Source organism: Aspergillus neoniger (assembly GCF_003184625.1).
Source record: "Aspergillus neoniger CBS 115656 unplaced genomic scaffold BO87scaffold_19, whole genome shotgun sequence".
Lineage (NCBI taxonomy): Eukaryota > Fungi > Ascomycota > Eurotiomycetes > Eurotiales > Aspergillaceae > Aspergillus > Aspergillus neoniger.
This window is the reverse complement of record NW_020291147.1, coordinates 177,393-196,185: the sequence shown is the minus strand read 5'-3', so window position 1 is coordinate 196,185 and position 18,793 is coordinate 177,393. Positions and strand designations below refer to the sequence as shown.

The 18,793-nt window shown below is 49.0% G+C and overlaps 7 protein-coding genes across 7 annotated transcripts; 4 read left to right on the top strand and 3 right to left on the bottom strand.

Moving 5' to 3' along the window:
• Positions 1 to 2,551: 2,551 nt before the first annotated feature.
• BO87DRAFT_336017 (T6SS phospholipase effector Tle1-like catalytic domain-containing protein) lies at positions 2,552 to 4,984 on the top strand. The gene is made up of 2 exons (XM_025620514.1): positions 2,552 to 2,833; positions 2,917 to 4,984. Exons 1-2 carry the CDS (start codon positions 2,708 to 2,710, stop codon positions 4,711 to 4,713), a joined length of 1,923 nt encoding a protein of 640 aa, XP_025478959.1. The 5' UTR covers positions 2,552 to 2,707; the 3' UTR covers positions 4,714 to 4,984.
• Positions 4,946 to 6,516, bottom strand: BO87DRAFT_407273 (Zn(II)2Cys6 transcription factor; the record flags this gene model as incomplete). Its single annotated transcript, XM_025626056.1, has 2 exons — positions 4,946 to 6,158; positions 6,508 to 6,516. 2 exons carry the CDS (start codon positions 6,514 to 6,516, stop codon positions 5,028 to 5,030), a joined length of 1,140 nt encoding a protein of 379 aa, XP_025478958.1. The 3' UTR covers positions 4,946 to 5,027.
• A 358-nt stretch (positions 6,517 to 6,874) lies between these two features.
• On the bottom strand, positions 6,875 to 10,126 carry BO87DRAFT_437399 (UDP-Glycosyltransferase/glycogen phosphorylase; the record flags this gene model as incomplete). Its single annotated transcript, XM_025627857.1, has 14 exons — positions 6,875 to 7,126; positions 7,181 to 7,307; positions 7,359 to 7,450; positions 7,526 to 7,631; positions 7,686 to 7,833; positions 7,904 to 8,251; positions 8,308 to 8,416; positions 8,480 to 8,632; positions 8,772 to 8,992; positions 9,031 to 9,263; positions 9,327 to 9,389; positions 9,446 to 9,600; positions 9,659 to 9,859; positions 9,928 to 10,126. The coding sequence occupies 14 exons, from the start codon at positions 10,124 to 10,126 to the stop codon at positions 6,945 to 6,947; spliced, it is 2,337 nt and encodes a 778-aa protein (XP_025478957.1). The 3' UTR covers positions 6,875 to 6,944.
• Positions 10,127 to 10,876: 750 nt separating this feature from the next.
• Positions 10,877 to 11,884, top strand: BO87DRAFT_437387 (RTA1 domain-containing protein; the record flags this gene model as incomplete). The annotated part of the gene is made up of 4 exons (XM_025627856.1): positions 10,877 to 11,039; positions 11,110 to 11,352; positions 11,417 to 11,692; positions 11,724 to 11,884. 4 exons carry the CDS (start codon positions 10,877 to 10,879, stop codon positions 11,882 to 11,884), a joined length of 843 nt encoding a protein of 280 aa, XP_025478956.1.
• A 641-nt stretch (positions 11,885 to 12,525) lies between these two features.
• On the bottom strand, positions 12,526 to 14,357 carry BO87DRAFT_437385 (FAD-binding oxidoreductase; the record flags this gene model as incomplete). Its single annotated transcript, XM_025627855.1, has 4 exons — positions 12,526 to 12,912; positions 12,983 to 13,195; positions 13,292 to 13,947; positions 14,004 to 14,357. The coding sequence occupies 4 exons, from the start codon at positions 14,355 to 14,357 to the stop codon at positions 12,654 to 12,656; spliced, it is 1,482 nt and encodes a 493-aa protein (XP_025478955.1). The 3' UTR covers positions 12,526 to 12,653.
• A 2,437-nt stretch (positions 14,358 to 16,794) lies between these two features.
• Positions 16,795 to 18,486, top strand: BO87DRAFT_69329 (uncharacterized protein). The gene has a single exon (XM_025629488.1). It carries the CDS (start codon positions 16,973 to 16,975, stop codon positions 17,987 to 17,989), a length of 1,017 nt encoding a protein of 338 aa, XP_025478954.1. The 5' UTR covers positions 16,795 to 16,972; the 3' UTR covers positions 17,990 to 18,486.
• BO87DRAFT_69347 (uncharacterized protein) lies at positions 17,840 to 18,718 on the top strand. Its single transcript, XM_025629489.1, has one exon. The coding sequence runs from the start codon at positions 17,990 to 17,992 to the stop codon at positions 18,449 to 18,451; it is 462 nt and encodes a 153-aa protein (XP_025478953.1). The 5' UTR covers positions 17,840 to 17,989; the 3' UTR covers positions 18,452 to 18,718.
• The last annotated feature ends 75 nt before the right edge of the window (positions 18,719 to 18,793 follow it).

Below are 18,793 nucleotides of genomic sequence, written 5' to 3'. Positions count from 1 at the left end.
AACTAGCCCTCGAATATCTGGCCAATGGCGTCGAGATTGAAAGAACTTGACATTTGAGCCGAGGGGATCACCTCCAGCCCACACTGCTCACCGATCATTGGAGGTTGCAGGATGGCCTCGTCCATCTGCAGTCCCTCGGATGCAAGGGTAACACCAAATGGATGGGATAGGAGGGGATGAGCAGACATGTACAGAATAGGCACGGCACAGGCGCATATTTTTAAAGGCTGCGGTCATTGGCGGGGATCCCAGTGATGTGAGGAGTCCATCGAAGAAGGACAAGATTTCGACACGAATTGCAGCGGAGTCCAATCAAGAGCAGACTTTAGGGTACCCACGCGTTCGCAACACGGGATCATCCTCATTTAACTTTCCCAGGTGTTCGTGGCTTCTTGCCGTCGACTTCCCAGGTCAGTGGCATCAATCTCTGCACACGCCATACTTGAGATCGTGACATTTTTCATCCATGAACTTCGAACACGGTTGTTGTCTCTATCGGAGAGTAAGGCCCAGGTATGACAGGTTCAAAAAAAAAAAAAAAAAAAAAAAAAAAAAAAAAAAAAAAAAAAACCAATCAAAAACGTGCAGAGACTGACACGCAATCTTCCATCTACGCGGGACGAGCTAGGTAGTGGACCAGTCCGGCTAACTGGAATGAGACGATCTGCATGGGCAGGGTATCCACATCGTCCTGATTTGGTGATGTTCATCATGAGGCCGCCCGATCGATCTGATCCATGAAAGTCTGATGTGGTAGTTCCTAGTGGAAGCCAGTGAACAGCTAACAATTAGCTAGCAATTAGCGATAAGAGAAAAGGGAGGAAAAAGAGAAATTCCAGAAACGTGAGTCTCGACCGGGAAAAACATGCCAGTGCTGAGACTTTGGCTGGCTGGCTGACAGCCAACTCAGTCCGGGTAACTTGGAGCGAGGCAGAGAGAGAGAGAGAGAGAGACAGACAGGAGATTTTATCGGCTGAGCGTCAGCAACAGATTTTCTGGGTCACCCTTGGCAAACAAGTTTGTTATCTATCGAGTCCGACAACTGTTTTTGGAAAACAATTGACCGAGTTCAGTGAGACTGAGAAAGGGATAGGCGAAGGTGGTCAAGTCAAGAGGGTGCAGTCCCATGGGAGCCGATCGGGAGCATCCGAATGGTTCGTGGAGGCTCCAGCCATCAGGCCGTCCAGGCGTCAAGGCCCACACGGACGGGAGATACCTCAGGCGGTCAGGCCTCCCGCAGCTGTCCCAGGTGGGTCACCCATTCAGCCCATGACTCTCTGCCGACCCCAGAAATGTCTAGCACTCGCTTTGGTGGATTTTTACTCCTTCCTGTTTGGCTGGGAATTTTTCCCCCTGCAGCTACTCACGATAGTGCTTCCTTTGGACTGCACAGTGAGGGAACCTACATCTGGCTTGGTTGTCGCAGCGCTAAACTTTGTCTATCACAAAGGAACTATTGTTTTCTGTCTCTTGCCGGGTCCCCCTTTGCCTCCCTTCATCGCAGTCCTCTCCCCTACCAAATGCCCTCCTTTCTGCCCATGGTGGAGAAGATCAACCTTTTGCGCCAGCCACTATTTTCCCTTCAACCCACCCCTTGCTTTTCGGATTTTGAGGTCTGATTGCTTTATCTGTGATTGTGCAGGCTGGACTTGAAATTGCAGTAGTGCATGCACACAGAATATGCAAAATTTCCCGAAGCCCTTCAGACCTTCAAGCTTCAATTCAGTGATCGTTACACTCGGGGAGACCCTGGATAGAATAACCGGACAAACTGCTTACCAATTAGCCGGTGGAAAACTCTGATTTCGTCAATTTTATTATGTTATATACAAATTTGGATGCCTTTGATGGTCAGAGTATCTCCACCGGCGGAAAACTCGGGAAAGATCATCTTTCCTCGTGTCTTGGGTCTCTGACTCAGGCGGTGGATGATCTTCAAATGGGTAAAGGCGTGCTAACACCACATTCTTGGCGGCCTGCCATCTAAGAATTTATTCCTGACACCCGAACCCACCCATGGGTCGTGCTCAACAATCACCCACCAGAGTAGGAACGTCAAGGCAAACTAGTGTTGCAAATAATGCCGAATATGGTCCGTGAAGAAGGTGATCGCCGGATGGGGTCTATGCGTGTGAGCCTGGCATTTGCCATACGCAGAATCCCTGTAGGCGCAGTCTTAGCCTCTGGCCATCATTTCTGACGGGCTGAGCTGAATGGTCCAATTTCCGCAAGTCCGCAGCTGACGTCTGCCAGGGTTATGAAGGCCGGTGGGGTACATCCTCGCCGAATCAGAATGACTGGTCAATAGTGAAAGGCAAGGGAAAAAAGATGTGATGACAGCCTTCCCACACTAGCTGCCAGGAATGTCGGCTGGTACAACCTCATCCGCCAACCACTTTTCTTGTGTGTTCCACTTAGCGAAACTAACCCGGGCAAAAATCCGAGCCTGCAGGAACTCTATCAGGGGAGGGGGGAAGTGTCCGCGTGCACCCTCTTTGACGGGCGCGGCGTAGGGCCCCGAGTCTTAGTTGTTCATGCATAAGCGGCAGTACTGCCCCATCTCCCTCGGATGTATATACACCAAGCCCACCTCCACGCTGGTCGGCACATAGCCTACCATCTGGAAAGGAGATCAATCTCCCTCCACACTACGGCCACATGAAGACTGGCTGAGCTATATCCTCCTTTGTACTGATTGTTGAAAACAATGGAAGCCACCCAGACGCCGTATGGCCCTGCACGGGTCCCAAAGCACTTTGTCCTGTGCTTTGATGGCACTGGAAACAAGTTTAGTGGGGATTCCTCGGATAGCAATGTTCTCAAGATCTTTCGGGTGAGTAAACTCCAAGGCAGGCCCCGCCAGGCCAGTTGCCCTTTGTGATCGGTTCGCTGACGGATTCTCTTCGGAACTTGAAGATGCTCGATCGGAGTAAGAGCCACCAGTTCCACTACTACCAACCTGGTATCGGAACCTACGTTACAAGCAAGTCGCTTTCTAGCCATGGACGAATCCAAAAAATCAAATCGGCATACTTCAAAGCCAAAGACTCCGCCGTTGGTTCCTCTTTTGACGAACATGTGATGGGCGGTTACAAGTTCCTCATGAGGTACTACCAAACTGGCGACGACATCTACTTCATCGGATTCAGTAGAGGCTCTTATATAGCGCGCTTTCTGGCCGAGATGCTCGACTATATTGGCTTACTCGAAGCCGGAAATGAGGAGCTAGTTCGATTCGCCTGGAAGACGTTCGCCAAATGGCAGCAGCGACGAGACGACAATAAAGAGGAGAAGGAAGAGAAGAAGAAGCTGTTTCGCTACATGAAAGCGTTCCGCGAAACATTCAGTCGTCCTATCAGTAGGATCAAGTTTATGGGCCTATTTGATACGGTCAATAGCGTTCCCAGATTCGAGTCGGCGTGGATGGAAAGAAGTAAATTTCCTTATACCGCCCGAAGCTCGGCTCGAGTCATTCGACATGCGGTCAGCATTGACGAGCGACGAGCCAAATTTCGCCAAGACTTGATCTCTGAGATCAGGCCATGGCATGATAAGAAGCACCCCATCCAAGAGCGAGGACGACAGTATATGCAGCATCTCCGCCATCCTCTGGCGGGTCGCAGAAATGGAAATGTACCTGTGCTCAGGGTCAACAGCGGCAATATCGGTACGGACGATGGCGCACCACCCGCTGAGCACGATGAGGAAGAGACAGCATCGGTCTACCGTAGTGCCCACGCCTCTCACGAAAATCTTCATGATTGCCATCCATACCGCGCAAGCAATCTTGCAGTGCCCGGAAGGAGTCTGAACCTCGCCATACCTATACCCACAGAGTCAACCGAGGATCTTAACTCCATCAGGAGTGGACAGTCAGGGCAGTTGTCGCTTAACATACAGCTCGCAACAGGCCAATTCGACGAAGAGGACGAGAGAAAACAAGACATACAAGAAGTATGGTTTCCCGGCTGCCACGCCGACATTGGAGGAGGATGGAAACGGGCCGAAGGCGAGGAATGGCCATTGAGCCATGCGCCCTTGGTGTGGATGGTCCAGGAAGCCAAAAAGGCCGGGTTGCAATTTGACCCGAAGAAGTTGAAGCAGTTCGAATGCGACGAAGAATACGACGGAGAATATACCCCAATCAACGAACACAGCCGATGGCACCCTCGACACGAATTCTGTCGCGATCCTATTCACAAGGAAGCTTTGAATGGTCAACATATGCTCAAGCTAGCCGGTGATGAGCGAAAGAAGAATGCTTCCGATTCAAGCACCAGCTTCCACAATGCCCTTGTCGCCTCCAGCACGGACGGCTTCTTGCACGACTGTCTGGAGTTCAATGCCGGCTTATCGCCACTCTCCGTCATAACCTGGCGCATTATGGAGTACCTTCCATTCCGACGGATGGACCTACAAAAAGACGGTTCGTGGAAGCCAATTCGGTGGCCCCTCCCTTGCGGAGAGGTTCGCGACATCCCCGACGATGCTCAGATCCATGTCTCTGCGCTACGTCGCATGCAGACAAATCCCAACTACCGCCCAGGTAACTTGATCATGGGCGGAGGCGGGCGCGGTAGAAAGATAGCACTGCCAGAATGCGGAATCGGGCAATGGGAGCTGAAAGCCCACGAGGGCGACCTCGTGCGGGAGACATATGTGCGGAAAAAGGATACGGACGCGACAATGTGTGAGGATGAACATCACCACTGATCGCATCGATTCTTCCACTGCTATCCTTTCATTTATGGCATGTAAAACGATTAACTGAGCCTCCAGTTTTCTTTCTCTTTCGCTTATTATTTCCTTATCCTTCCTGAATAATCTGTTCGGGTTGTCTGAGACATTTTAAAACTTAATGAGAGTTTTTGTGGGGGGTTCTTGAAGACCCAAGTCATAGTCTGATAGTTGGACTAAGAAGATACCATGTAGCCATTTTGGCAGTGCTAATTAATTTCTGAGAGAATTATTGTACATTCAATTCACACTTGGCTGATAGATGCTGAAAGCGTCATAGATAGTGATCACTACCTTGGCGGAAGAAACCCGATCTGTTCCATCGGCCACTGAAGCCAAGCTCCATAAACAGGTTCGCGGAACTGATTATAAATCTGCGACAAGATATGAGTACCACAGCCCTTCATACACCATACCCACTCCAACTGATGTAAAAGTACACAAAAGTATCCCAAAATCACCATAGAAAGGGGTCGGTATTCTTTCAAAAAGACAAGGAAGTCATGAGGAACACGCAGAAGCCACCTGAACACGTCTGACGTTTCAAGCCGCCATCCTTTCTCAAAGCATATCGTAAAGCATGTGCCCAAATGAAAGATCGCATCACAATAGACCTGCTTCTCGTGATCATCTGTGGCCTCATGTAGGACGAAACGGCGAAAGTCCTCGAGAAATTGGTGCTGCGTTGGCGGCTCGGGGATCTCGGAATGATCATGACGTTGTCGATGGACGCTGAATAAGGTTCGCAATGGCCCTGTCTTAAGGGATTCCTCGGCAAAGTCGATAATGGTTCCAGTGCCTCGAATGATTATTAGCCAGTTGGCGATTTCGTGGTCTTCCCAAAGGAGAAAGTTGCCCATTTTGAGCAGTTTGGCGCAGCAGATGAATGATGAAAGCGCTGAGAAAAGGAATAACGGCGTACAATTGTCGTATGTGATGTTGGCTATTTCTGGCGTTGCGAGTTTCAAGGATGCTTCGTGATGGTAGCTCGCCTGGGATATATACTGTTCCTGTTTTTCGGGGCGTAGAACGGCTAGATGCAATGCGGACACGGCTAGGATTGCGCGGAGGGTATAAGGCGCCTTGAACGCTATTTGGGGCACTTCAATGCGCCATAGTGTCTGGATAACCGGGTGGAATGAAAATGTATAGGCGGTGGAAGTACTGTAGTGATGCAGAAGCTCCAAGTCGGCAATGGCCAGTTCTGGCCCTGGTGCCGCCGCCATCTGCGGCTGACTTGCACCACCGCTCGGAGAGCTGGGGTTGCTTGGTCTGCAGTCGGATTGTGGGGTGGATGTTTGGCTAGAGAAGGAGTTTTGATCACCTAACAGGGATGGCTCTGCCATTCGAGTTGAGAGAGCAAACGAGCAATGGACTCCATGTCTCTTGCAATTGCCGCATGTCGGCTTCTCCTCTCCACACTGGAACCAGGTCAGCATCGAGATCTCAAATGCATGGCGTGTTCGGCCGCTAGTATGCGTGGACGTACCTTGACTTTTCACAACTTGCATTGTTGACAACCGCTGCGTGACTTCCGATGAGACCGGCGGCCTTTGATAGTAGTTGTTGTGCATTTTCGCCAGGGTTCGTGTATGCTCGGCGACACCATGTGTAGGTTGTACCAAGACCAATCGTGTACATATGAATAATTGAGAAGCAACCCGAGTATTTGGCAGATGAGAGATATGATACGAGTAAAAATGGAAGGCTAACTAGAATTCGACTTGGCTATCCGGGGTCCAGGATTTCAAGTGAGCTCTGGGCAGTAACAGAATGCATCTCTTTCGTTAATGCCTCTTTAGATGCCGTGGATGCCTGCAATAACCATTGCACTGTTATAGCACTAAGAGTGCAATTATTTTTGGGCAATCAGGCTGCCACGTTCCAGCTGTATTGCATCGAGGCCTTCGTCACAGCAGTGATACTTGAATCATGGAAGCCTGAGCCGGCAAACTTAGCTCTTCTTGGCTTGCACTAGCATAATCTGCCAGGTGCAAACATGGCAAACGTGACCCTTACGGCTCCATTCTTTTTATGCTTGCGATGTTTTGGCTGACTAACTTATGCGCATAACTATCAATGACTTTAGTTAACCAGTTATTATGCCTTTTGGTAATCCGCTACAATATCTACAGCACTCTTTGCGGTTGCTATCTCAGTAAGGCTTGGGTGGTATAAATTTCCATTATGGATAAAGCCTAGTTCATTTACATGACTCCGTTTTCAAAGGCAGAAAGAACCCTCTCTCTGAATGCTGTATCAGCTACCTTAGGACTCTTAAAACCACGGTCCAGATGTCGCCGGCAAATAGCTTCAACGTGCTCCTCATTCTTGAGCTGTATTTGGTTCGCTGTCGGGGTCGCGCTTGAACCTGTCCTAGTCTCAGCATCTGGTTGGAATCAGCACAGAGTTTATGGGGTAATCATCAATATGAGCTGCTTACCTGCCGTGATGCCAATCTGCGAGGATCCTCTCTGCCATGCCTGTTTTGTTGGATCCGCCCCTTCTCGCGAAGGGCCAAAGCCAGGATATTTGGAAGCAGCTGCATCACATTCATCATCGCCAGCGATCTAATAGTTGGTCAGCCCTATGCAGTCAACAAGTAATGAAACCCTTCTCACATCATAAGTCGCCGCGATATCCGTGTCTTCACGTTTCTCGCCTTGTGCCTGGTGCTTCTTGACGCTTTTGACTCCGTATGTGACGGTGTTCACTACTAGTGCAGTGCCTGATACTTTCTAGGTGAGTGACAGACTATATCAAATTGGGGTTGAAAGGGGTTACTGACTCGTGAATGGCAACAAGGCAATGTGTCCAAAGAATTTTGCGGTCCTAACACCAACATCACGAGCGACACTCCGTTTAACTTTCCTCTCCTCGTCTGTCGAGCTCTCCTATAGCAGATTTAGCCCAGAATAATGTCAAGAGATGTCACGGAAGACAAATACCTTTTGACGACCTGAAATCATGCTAACAAGGTCCGAAGCGGTTACTATATCCTTTGCCGCATTGGCGAATCCATTCCAGTATTCCTTAGCTGTACCATCATAAGAGGCGGAGCTCTCGGCTTGTAATTTGTAGATGCAACGGTTGATCCTGAGTTCACAGGAGTTGACAATTAGTGTCCAGGCAGACATGCAACATTCAGCAAACCGGTCCCACTTACAGCACGATATCAGTGATTTTGATCCGGCTCTCCTGTACTAGAACTGCAGCTGCCTCGGTTGATATCACGAGCGATGGCCTGTTCCAAATCTGGTACATGGCTAGATCGTGTTTAGTGATACCGCATGTCTGTACTTGAGAAGGCAAAGAGCGATAAAAGGATCGAATAGCATTTTCGAGTCCTGCCTCTTCATCCACTTGTCGCTTAATGGCTTGAGTTGACTGTTGAACATCTGTACGGAGACCAAATGCTATTGCCTGCGCCAGGCCTTCAGAGGTAAGCGTTCTGCTCATCAGTGGCGAAGCGCCGGCTCCGATTTTGGCAATTGTATGTGCAGTTGACAGATGACTAGTTAGGTCAGTAGCAGCACACCTGCTTGATCAAATAATGTTGAGTAGGCTTACTTTTCTGTTGTGGCGATGATCACACTTGGCTTTCCGTACTGTAGAGCCAATTGTGTGCTGGATGGGCTTCCATTGTGTATTACAACAGCCACTCTCGGAAGTAACCACTCTATATATAGGATTTATCAGCATCAAGGTAACAACAATAATATAAGTGACGTTTTCAGCATACCAAGCGGAACAGACTCAATGATGAGCACGTTGGTACTGTTCAATAGCTCACCAAGGCGTCTACAGTCCCTGGAAAGTAGGACACGGTATCCCTTCTTCAAAATAGCATCTTGGATTATCAGCACCAGACGGTATATGTCCTTCATGCTAGTCTCTGGTAACATCAGAAAAATAGGCGCGGCGCCCGAGACCAGAAAATATTCCAGGTCTTTTCTGGGTGTGAAAGAAAGATCACGTTGCTCGAATAAGTCACCCGAAATCTCTGTGGCTCTCATCAGCTTCAAGCACTCCACTCAAGGGTCTATAGCAGCAATAAGACCTACCGTGGTTACTACTCCAGTCATTTGGCCGCGGAACTAAAACCTTTGAACAGAAATACGTGTGAGGAAGTTCGTGATCAGCCATGAGCCTTGCCGCTGTAACCGGAGATATTCTCATCAAGCCCAGAATCTGTTGTCGAAATTTGTTGATGGGCTTGAGTATACTGTCCGAAAGTAATGAACTACATGTTAGCCTAGTCGGAAAAGTCAAAGGTTTCTCCTGCTTACTCACACATTCCACGTCGATTCCTCAACTAACGCATAAGAAAGCACGTTTGAAGTAGATTGGTCGACGCCATCGTATGGGTTTATCCGGGCATGTGGATGTGCAAATGCTCTTGTCGGGGTTTGAGGCAAGGCGGACATGATATGAAGAGGGATTGAAAGTCGTTCAGCACAGTGGATGTGGGCACGAGCCATAGGATTTGCAATGATCGCGTCTGCTAGAAACGGTCGGCGGTCCCCCTTGTAAGGAGCAATGCAAGCCCTCCAGCATCGATGGTAGACCTCCTAATATGATTGCTGCACTCTCCTCATATATTGAAGCCGAGCCTGAGCCTCATCTGAAGGATGGGCATCACCCATGTTATGCTGGCAAAGTTAACCGAGACTCTTATTCATAGCTAGGGAGTATGTATAGCAATTACCATGGATAGGGGTAGCTCATGGTCATAAGTTATGGCGAAGAAATCAAGACCCTGACTTCTGACCAAGTATTCGCAAGATGCAGCCGCAGCAATTCGAACTCGATGCGAGTCTCTTGAAAGTTGCTTTGCCACAGCTATAAAAGGTCTTATACTCTCTATTTTCGCATTTTATTAGCGAGGGGTCACAGCATAAGGCAATCTAGTGCCAAATACCTTCAACAACCATCAGCACAATGTCCAAAGGTGGAGGCGTGACATTCTCCCGTGTCTGGTTAATCTGCCCAGTATGTTGAGGCTCCTTTTCGTCCAAGCCCACGCTCACTAATCGTGCCTGCGCTTTTGGTCGCATAAAGGCCTGAATGAAAGCAGATGTCCGTGCTGCAAGGTCTGGGTTGAGACTAAATTTCTCGTCTTCTGTGCGGGTTAATTTTGAGCAATCCGACCTTCAGATTGAAAGCCCCAAAGGACGATAAGGGTCTTACCAGCAGCAGCACAGTAGTTTTCTAAGTCGCGAGAATCGTTCGTGAATTTGAAAGCAAAGTCCGGCTCAATCGTGAAGAGCGAGATTTCGGAGGATACACACGAATTGCGCGCTGATGAGTGTGCAGGCGGAGGATCTTCGAAACACTCGTCATGTCTACTATAATCCTCCACAAGCTTGGTTTCTTTATTATCGGACATGATTGTGGTGCCTTAGACAGGCTGATGCAAGTTCTTGCAAAGTGATGGGATAATTGTCGAAGTGAAAAGGAAAGAGAGACTTATTTGCCAGCGGAAATCCCTTTCCCTATTTCTGGCGTCACTGAGTCCATACTCGATGGGGGATAGTCACTAGCATTTCGACTACATAAATTGGAGCCTTGGAGCGAAGTGATAAATATAGTAGTATTTGGACCCCTAGGCAACATGTACGGGGCTGAGTAGAACCGACCGCATTGGAGTTAGGGTAGCGTTCGTGGAAACTACTAGTCTTCACATAGCAAGAGAATAGATGCCATGGCCAATGACTTTCTTTTGGAACATGGATCCACGGAGAATCAGACACGTTAAAACGGTCGAACGACAACAATCCACTTGGACTGCCTGAAGAAGCTTTCGGGTTCGTATTCGGGTTCGGGAACAAGGCCCAGGCTTTGATCTATTTCAAGGACCCACCCAGCTCGATATCAACCATGAAAACATCGTGGCCATCTTGGGATCATATACATTGTGACAAGTTGAAGTGGTAGAGTTGAACCCGAACACGATCGGTGTCTAACGGATGCTACTGCCTAAGATTACGTCTTGAGGCAACAGAAAAATCTTTCTTTCGACAGCATGAACTACACCTTTAAAAGGGCTACAATAGCCCTCTTTGCATCTCAAACATTGCCAATTCCGAGCCTCCTTGACAAACACTCACCATAGCTTCTTCCTGGAAGCCTCGCAACTATGCTCTTCCCCAGATCCACTTTCGTTCTATATGAGTACGATCCCAGCCTGGCAGCTGCGGTGATATTTGCTGCGCTGTTCATTTTGACCACGGAATTCCACTTCCATCAACGATTTCGGAGCCATGCCAAGTACTTCAATCCCTTTATTGTTGGAGGAGTGTGTAAGTTAGACTTTTGACTCGAGAGGTGCGTCGATGTGTTTGCTACCATGTACTGACTTACGCTATTAAGTCCAAGTAATTGGCTACATCGCTCGCGCCAAAGCCCATTTCGACCAGACCTCAACGACTCTATACTCTGTACAAACCCTTCTTCTTCTACTGGCACCAACTCTCTACGCAGCATCGATATACATGGTCTTAGGGAGGATCATCACCTTCCTGAATGCGCCACATCTAAGCGTCGTTCCCGTGAATTGGATGACAAAAATCTTTGTCTCCGGCGACATTCTGTCTTTCATCCTCCAAGGTGCAGGTGAGTCAGTCAAAAGGACCCTTTCTACACACGGGGATGTATATACTAATTTCATACCCCAAAGGCGGCGGCATAATGGCCAACGGCTCCACAAGCTCCATGAAAATAGGCCAGTGGGTCATTGTAGTGGGTCTATGTGTGCAGCTACTTTTCTTCGGAGCCTTCTTAATTGCCTCCATTACCTTTCACTGCAGAATAAACCAAAACCCTACAGCAGAATCAGATAAGACAATAAGCTCCGCAAAAAGGTGCTTGCCGAAGGACTGGAGGGGTCTACTATTCGCATGCTACTTTGTCAGCGTTCTGATCCTCATCCGATCGGTTTACCGTCCTATTGAGTGTGCGCAGGGTAATAGTGGCTATGTGATTAGCCATGAAGTTTTTTCTATATCTTCTCGACGCGTCGATGATGTTCCTGGTCATGTTGACCATGAATCTGTTTCACCCGTCAATTGTTCTGCAAGATGGCGTTTATCATCAGCATCTTGATCTTGAGGAACTTAGCTTGAGGCGTGAGGGTGGAGACGAGTGAGGAGTTTGTCTCTAGACTTCTCCTTGTATTCGATTCATTAAACTTCTATCTTTCATTTTGGTCTGTTTTCGTTTCCTTATTGTTTGTCGTGCTCCTGCTTCTTCATGTATACTGATTTATGGCTTTACATTTTTCTGATATACCCTTTCTTCAATCTATTCTACTCTTCAAGATATATAATCACCACGTTGCCTACTGTTATGGCCTAATGATCTCCGACGCTTTGTGAATGATTCATTTAACCTGACGCAGAAGTCATCTTGCTACTGGGAGTAAAATCGTACATGAAATCTAGGGGCAGTGTCATGGCATATTTATGTATTTAGATTGATCTGTTTCTTCCCTCCTCCTCCTGCCTCATCTCTCTCAATCGTTCTTTTTCCTATTCCCACTACTACTATATTGCTCAGTATAGTAGATAATGTATGATTACGGATAATTTACAGACACTACATTTTCCGTCCGAAAGGACCGACAGCTACTTAGACGATCATAATTTACCTCTCAAGAGAAAGCAGTGGTTTCTTATATTGACGCAACACGCTCTGTTCTTCACAAGGCACAGTGCAATCGGGATCTCTCGACCAGATAAAGATTTCATTCCTCAACTTGAATTATACGAATGTATCTAAATACTTGTTCTAGCTCAAAACATCCTCCTATCCAACACTGGCCTGTACGATCTAAACTAGTAACAACAGCCAACAAAGAGAGCGTCACTGCCATCCCATCTTTACAATAAGCTCGTCCTTCCCCACAATCTTATCCTTCAGTTACCAAGCTTGAACCCACCCCAGTTCAACCTCGTAAAAGTACCCAGAGGATCATAGCGCTCACGGATCTCTCTCATCCGCTGTACATTCTCGCCAGGGAATCCAGCAAAAGGATCCTGCCAATCACCTCCATCACCCATGTAAATGAAGTCTCTGGCAAGTCCACTGCACTTGTTGATACCATGTAGATGCTCCACCAGCTGACGAACCCACGCCTCGACGCGAAGATCATCTTCAGCGTTGTCCCATCCTGTACTTAATTGCCACCGTATCGAGAGTATGTTAGCATGATACCCCGGTCCTACTGAGTACTGGTGAAGGAAACTCACAGATCGTAGGCTCTTCTGCTAGTCCCCAGACATTACCGATTCCGTTGGTGTTTCCTACTTTGACAGCACTTGCAGGAGAAATGTTGATAACGAAAGTAGGGTAGAGACCTTGGACATCGGCAATTTGGTTCACTGCTGCCTTCCACGTCTGATACATTGAGTATAAGACGTCAGAGTCGGGATACATTGAGTGATGGCCAAAGGTTACGCTACTATGTGGTTAGCTCTCTGGCGGCCGAAAACATAACGGGTGAGCGGGCATTTACCGGAACATTTGCTTGGGAGAGTCGAGGTTCGCAGCCTACTGCTTCGAGGTCGTAACGTTGCTGACTTTATACACACCGGGGATAGCAGTGAAGTTAGTAAATTTCGAAGGAGGGTTGCTGATACCCTCTTGGACTCCCAAAAGTAAGGGTGAGACGCTTCCAGTTGTGGCGTTGTAGGTGATGGTTAGAACAGATCCAGCGGCAATCGAAGTGTCACTATCGGCAACAACCCAGTCGCATGATGCCTTGATAAAATCGTGGACTGCCGTTTCGTTGAATTCTTGGATTGTTGTGCTGATATGAGGCATAGAGTACGTCTTGAGGGTGAACTTGGTGACAACGCCAAAGTTGTTCGCGCCTCCTTTCAAAGCCCAAAACAGATCGGGATGCGAAGTAGCATTGGCGGCAACCTGCGTGCCATTTCCCAGGACGATGTCGTAGTTGACCACATTGTCCATGGCAAATCCGTACTTGTTGATAAAGTAGGATACACCACCAATTAGGGTCAAACCAGGCACGCCGATAGTCTTGAGGCGTCCGCCGATGGCAGCGCGACCGTATGGGTCAAGCGCAGAATATACATCATACCACGTCATCCCTGGGGCGACATCGATAGTATCGTTGTTCACTTGATATTCTTTCATGTTGTCGAAGGCCAAAAGCACACCGCCGTCAATGTTGTTCGATCCGGGATACTAGATGGCATATAGTGTCAATGAGAATACAAGCTTCACGCTAGGAGATTTCATACATTCATATGTCCTCCGCCACGAACCGCAAATTGAGCACCGCATGTGGCAAAAAGACCGATAGCATCGGCCACCTGCTCAGCTGAAGTAGGAAGAAAGATGCATGCCGGGTCAAGGTCTGCTCGAATGTCCCAGTAGTTCGTGACCTGGGAGGTGTAGTTGGCCGACCCAGGGTAAATCATCAAGTTTGAGTATGATACAGCAAGATTGTTGCATGCACACCTAGCGCCTGTTTCCAAGTCGACAGTACTAACGGCGGTTGTGCTGGTTGCATTTATGCTTCTTTGACCAAGACCGACGAGGGATGAACTGAAGGCAGAGGACGCCAACGAGGCGAGAACTAAGGTAGATTTCATTGTCAAATACACAACACTTTGATCCAAATTGACTTAAGGATAGCGGATTGCCACGGTCAAAACGAGCTCTTTATAACCTTTTCATCTTCAGGCTATATACCACGACCAATGCTGAAATTTGATTGCCTTCGGATTGTTTCCGATCCGTTACATTTTATCAACACAAGGAAGATCATCAGTCTGTTTCGAGACTGACTTTGCGTATATTTGCGCTGGGATACAAAAGACGAGCAAAGCAGCGTGGATGATGCACGCCCATGGTCGTTGTATAGAGTGAGTGGAGTGTAGAGTGGGGAAAGATCCGAGCCGTTGTCGGGTTCGGGTTCGTATCACGGGCTCGGGTTCGGGTCTGTCGCAGCACAGGAAGATCATCCATGCAGCCTAAAATCATGTTGTTCCAAATATCCTGATAGTCTCATATTTGAGCGCATCGGTCGAGCCAGATGGTCCGTATTTTACAGCTATATGTGGCCGGTCATGCTGTCAGGACTTGGTCCTGACACAGTGAGCCGGGTCGGGAGGATTGAAGATAGTATAATTAGCACTATGTAACAAGACTGCATGGAAGGACATCAACAGACTGCATCCCAGGGTGCAGCGAGAACAGCATATCCGACTTGGCTTGGCATTTTTACAATTAGAATATCAGGGCCCGAGGCTCAAGGCAATCTTTGCAGCGTGTCCTGAAAGGCTATTGCGTTAGTTCTAGGGGATAGAACGGTATGGTCCTGCGGCAAGAGGCCCTAGTGAAGTAAGATTAAACAGCTTCGCCTTCTTCTGATGTTAGTTTTGACATTCAAAGTGCAAATAAGCTGAGAAATTTTAACGTATACAGTCGGAGGATACTCCCTGTGTCAGTTTCTTTATCCATCTCGAACAAACAGAGCCATCGGTTTTAGGTAAGTCTAGATGGTTCAAAAACCCCCGGCTTCATAAAGCAAGGCACTGCTATGACCATCGTACTATGCACAGCAACCTGAAGGGTTGCTCATAGGCAGCCGTTCGCGCGCTGGCGCTCCGAATAATGATCTTGTGTGATGACGGCTCGACTCAAGTAGTAAGGTGTGTACATGGACACTGAGGTTTGGATAGATTCTCAGTCGGCGACATGGTTGTATATCATAGCGCTCATGATACTATATCCCTCGACTATATAGCCGCATATAACTTGTGGAAGACACGCGCAGGATACAGAAGGTCAGTACGGGAAAGAAAGACATGGAAGTAGCATAGCCATTCCTGATAACCGCAGAGGTTTGAAATTAAATGACTTGATCGGTCGTGACCAGTGTTCACTACGTTAAGCCCAATAATGATAGTAAGATTCCGTTGCCTCCCGCAAAATAACGCTTCGTACATAATCATCACGAAGCAATATTACTGAAGAGATGGCCAACGCTTGTCATTGGCTCTATCATTCCAGTAGGATTATATGGACTGGCCATAGCGATAAACGTTCGCTTGTAGGGCCAGGCCGGTGAGCCTCATGGCTATCCGAACGCTTCCGTGACGATCATTCCAAGCTAGGGCGTCCGAATGGCGCGACAGGCCAAGCCACTGTCACCTATATCTCGGGGTGCCTGACTCTCGGTGATGCAGGGATGCGATACGAATGCGATAGTCAGTTGACGACCACATGCTTGCGCTGACGGAGACACCGAGAAAGAGGGACCAAGTGGCTGAGCAAATCCAATGCCCTTCAGTAGATATGCAGCATGCATTACATTAGTGTGGTGGTTCTGGAAGCATGTGGAATGTCTAGGCCGGCCCAGACTTCCCAATCAGGTCTGCATCTTTCGAGTCGGAGATTTTCTCCCCTTTACACTGTCCTCAGATCAAGCGAGATAGGGCAAGACATATTCTGTAGGAAGTACATTGATCAAATTGTAGTCAACTGGTCTGGCGTAGAATGGAATTTGTGCCTTCAGCTGCGGATTAGGCCGACGGCGTTTGCCGAAAACTGAGAGAGGCCGAGTAAATAGATGCACCTGCCAGCATTAGTGACACAAGCTTCATCGAATCATGACGATCAGCATGGCCATGACAGAGCTCCGATGATCATCATGTGAGAGACGATGAGGGAAGCTGAACGATGGGTGGAGGGCGGAGGGAAGAATAAGAAGCAAGAAGAGGGAGGGAAGGCAGTCAGGTGGCGGCGGGTGGGCCTGAGCAGCGCCTCGTGTCTTCCCTTCTTTCTTTCTTTCTTTTCGTTTTCCCGATCCATCTTCAGCGCTTGCTTTCCCCTTCCATCTCTTCTTGACCTCACCACTCAACTTTCCCTCCCTCCCTCCCTCTTCTACCTCCTATCGCACTTCTCCCACGTTCTTGGTTTGGGTTTTACAAACACACCGGCTGTGTCCGGAGAGGAATAGTGCAAAGGGCAAATTTATTCTTGTGTTCCCTCCATCCACCCCCCAAGTCCGAAAGTTCGTGTTCCACCCCCTGAGCTGCGACCTCTCCACTCCTACCGCACCCCCAGGCCAAATCCAAATTCGACTTGGATTCGGGTCGGTGACACTCCCTGGTTCGACTCAACTGTGGTGACTCGCAGAGTATTCGCCCTTGGCCCACCAGCATGAGGCCCGTTTAGATCGACTCCCTGGTTGCAGACAGACATGGAAGCGTCACACCCACCCCCCGAGGGGATAATGCTTCCCCCAAGTCCCGTTGGTTCGTCCGATTCATTCGACTCGACATCGTCCGGCTCTGCCGCAGAGCAACCCGGCGAGGCAAAATGCAGCGATAACGTCATGATCGCTTTGTCGCTCACTCCTGATCCGCCGGTCCAAACTCCGACTCGCCTTCCTTTTGCCCGTTCCCATTTCCGATCACGATCAATGGTTGAGGTCCCCGGCCTCCCTCCGATGACGCGCGCCCACTCGTCCCCAGGGCTGGACTCACGGGGCAGATATATATTCGTCAACGGTCGCGGCGCTTCAACAAATGTGGGCGATCCGGCGGCCAAGCGCTATCTGCCATTGCAGGTCACCACTGGAGATGGCCTAGAATCCAGAATGGTGCCCCTGAATATCTCGGAGACTATCTCAGAACATGCGGAGTTGGATACTAATCTTGTCTCCTCTCCCTCTCAAATTGACTACCACCCTACCTCGCCGGTTTTCTCTCATACTCTACCGCGCGTCAACCGTCGCCGACCGTCGTCCCCCCTTCATTTCCAGAGCCCAAGCTCGTCCGTCCACTCTATGGGAAGTCCGTCCGGCCATTCCTCCCCTGTGATCTACAACATGAGGTACAACGAATCCTACCCCGGTTATTCGGCGTCTTCAACCTCATCTATACCCTCAACCCCGACAAGCTTGCGGTCTCGTAGCCCGAGCATCTCGTCATTGGAAACTATTCCTGACATTCCCGACGCTGAAGCCGCTGCGATCGAGGCGGACCGGATCGCGGCTCTGAAAGCTGCAGCAGATAAGGCGGATGAAGCAGAAGCGGCCAGCAGCGGCAATCGAAGGCGCGGGGCATCCGATGCTTCTGGCCCCTCCAGCGGTCTAATGACAATGCGGGCGGGATCGGTTGGCTACGGACCCCGAGCTGACAAGCGGAAACGTTGGAGTGTCTGTGGAGCAGAGCGTAGACAGGACCTGGACCTGGAAACGATCTGGGAAGATTGAATGCGATGCAAAGCCAGCATCAATTCCTTGCTACGACTATTAGTCCGTTTCACGGACATTCTCACACTACGCATCACTTGGACCAAGCTGGCCGGTGACCCGCCCATACTGAACCGATCAACAACCACTATGCCCGACACGCACGCGGTCCGCCGCGTTCCAAACATTACCATCCACAAGGCAAACAAACCCCAACCATTTCGGCAGAAATTGCCCTCGTGCCTGAACCTCTCGCTACCTTTGCTTGCTCCCTCTTTTTCTCTATGTATCAAGCGCTCAGTTCGAAAATACCCAATATCTTCTATCGTTTCACGTCTTTATCTTCAGCGGTCAAACCCACCAATTTCATCCAGGAAGGCCGCAGAGTTCGATAATCGCGCAGGTCCGTGGATGCTCTACAAGTCGAGTTTCGTTTCTTATCCTATCTGGGTCGTTTTTCCAGCGTGGCGCATGGTACTTTGATTTTCAGTTCTACCTATCCGGGGGCGTTTCGCTTACTGTTGCCTTCTTAACCTTGCACGCTACTGTTCGTTTTATCGTCGGGCAACAGTTTTTTGATTGATCCATTGATTGAAGAGCAATATGTGATTCCCCTGTTATCTTTGTCTCTCGTGTTACTTACTCTGTTCGTCTATTGCACTTGTGCGTGGGGCGGCTTTGTGTGTCATTCATGTACTATGAATCTGAGATTCACCGCGTCTATCTGTTTGTTTGCTGGCCGGCGGCCGGTGTGCGGGGTGTAAATAACTGTTAGCTGGCTATAACTGCAATCCATACATATCTAAGGCTGTACAACAACCACAC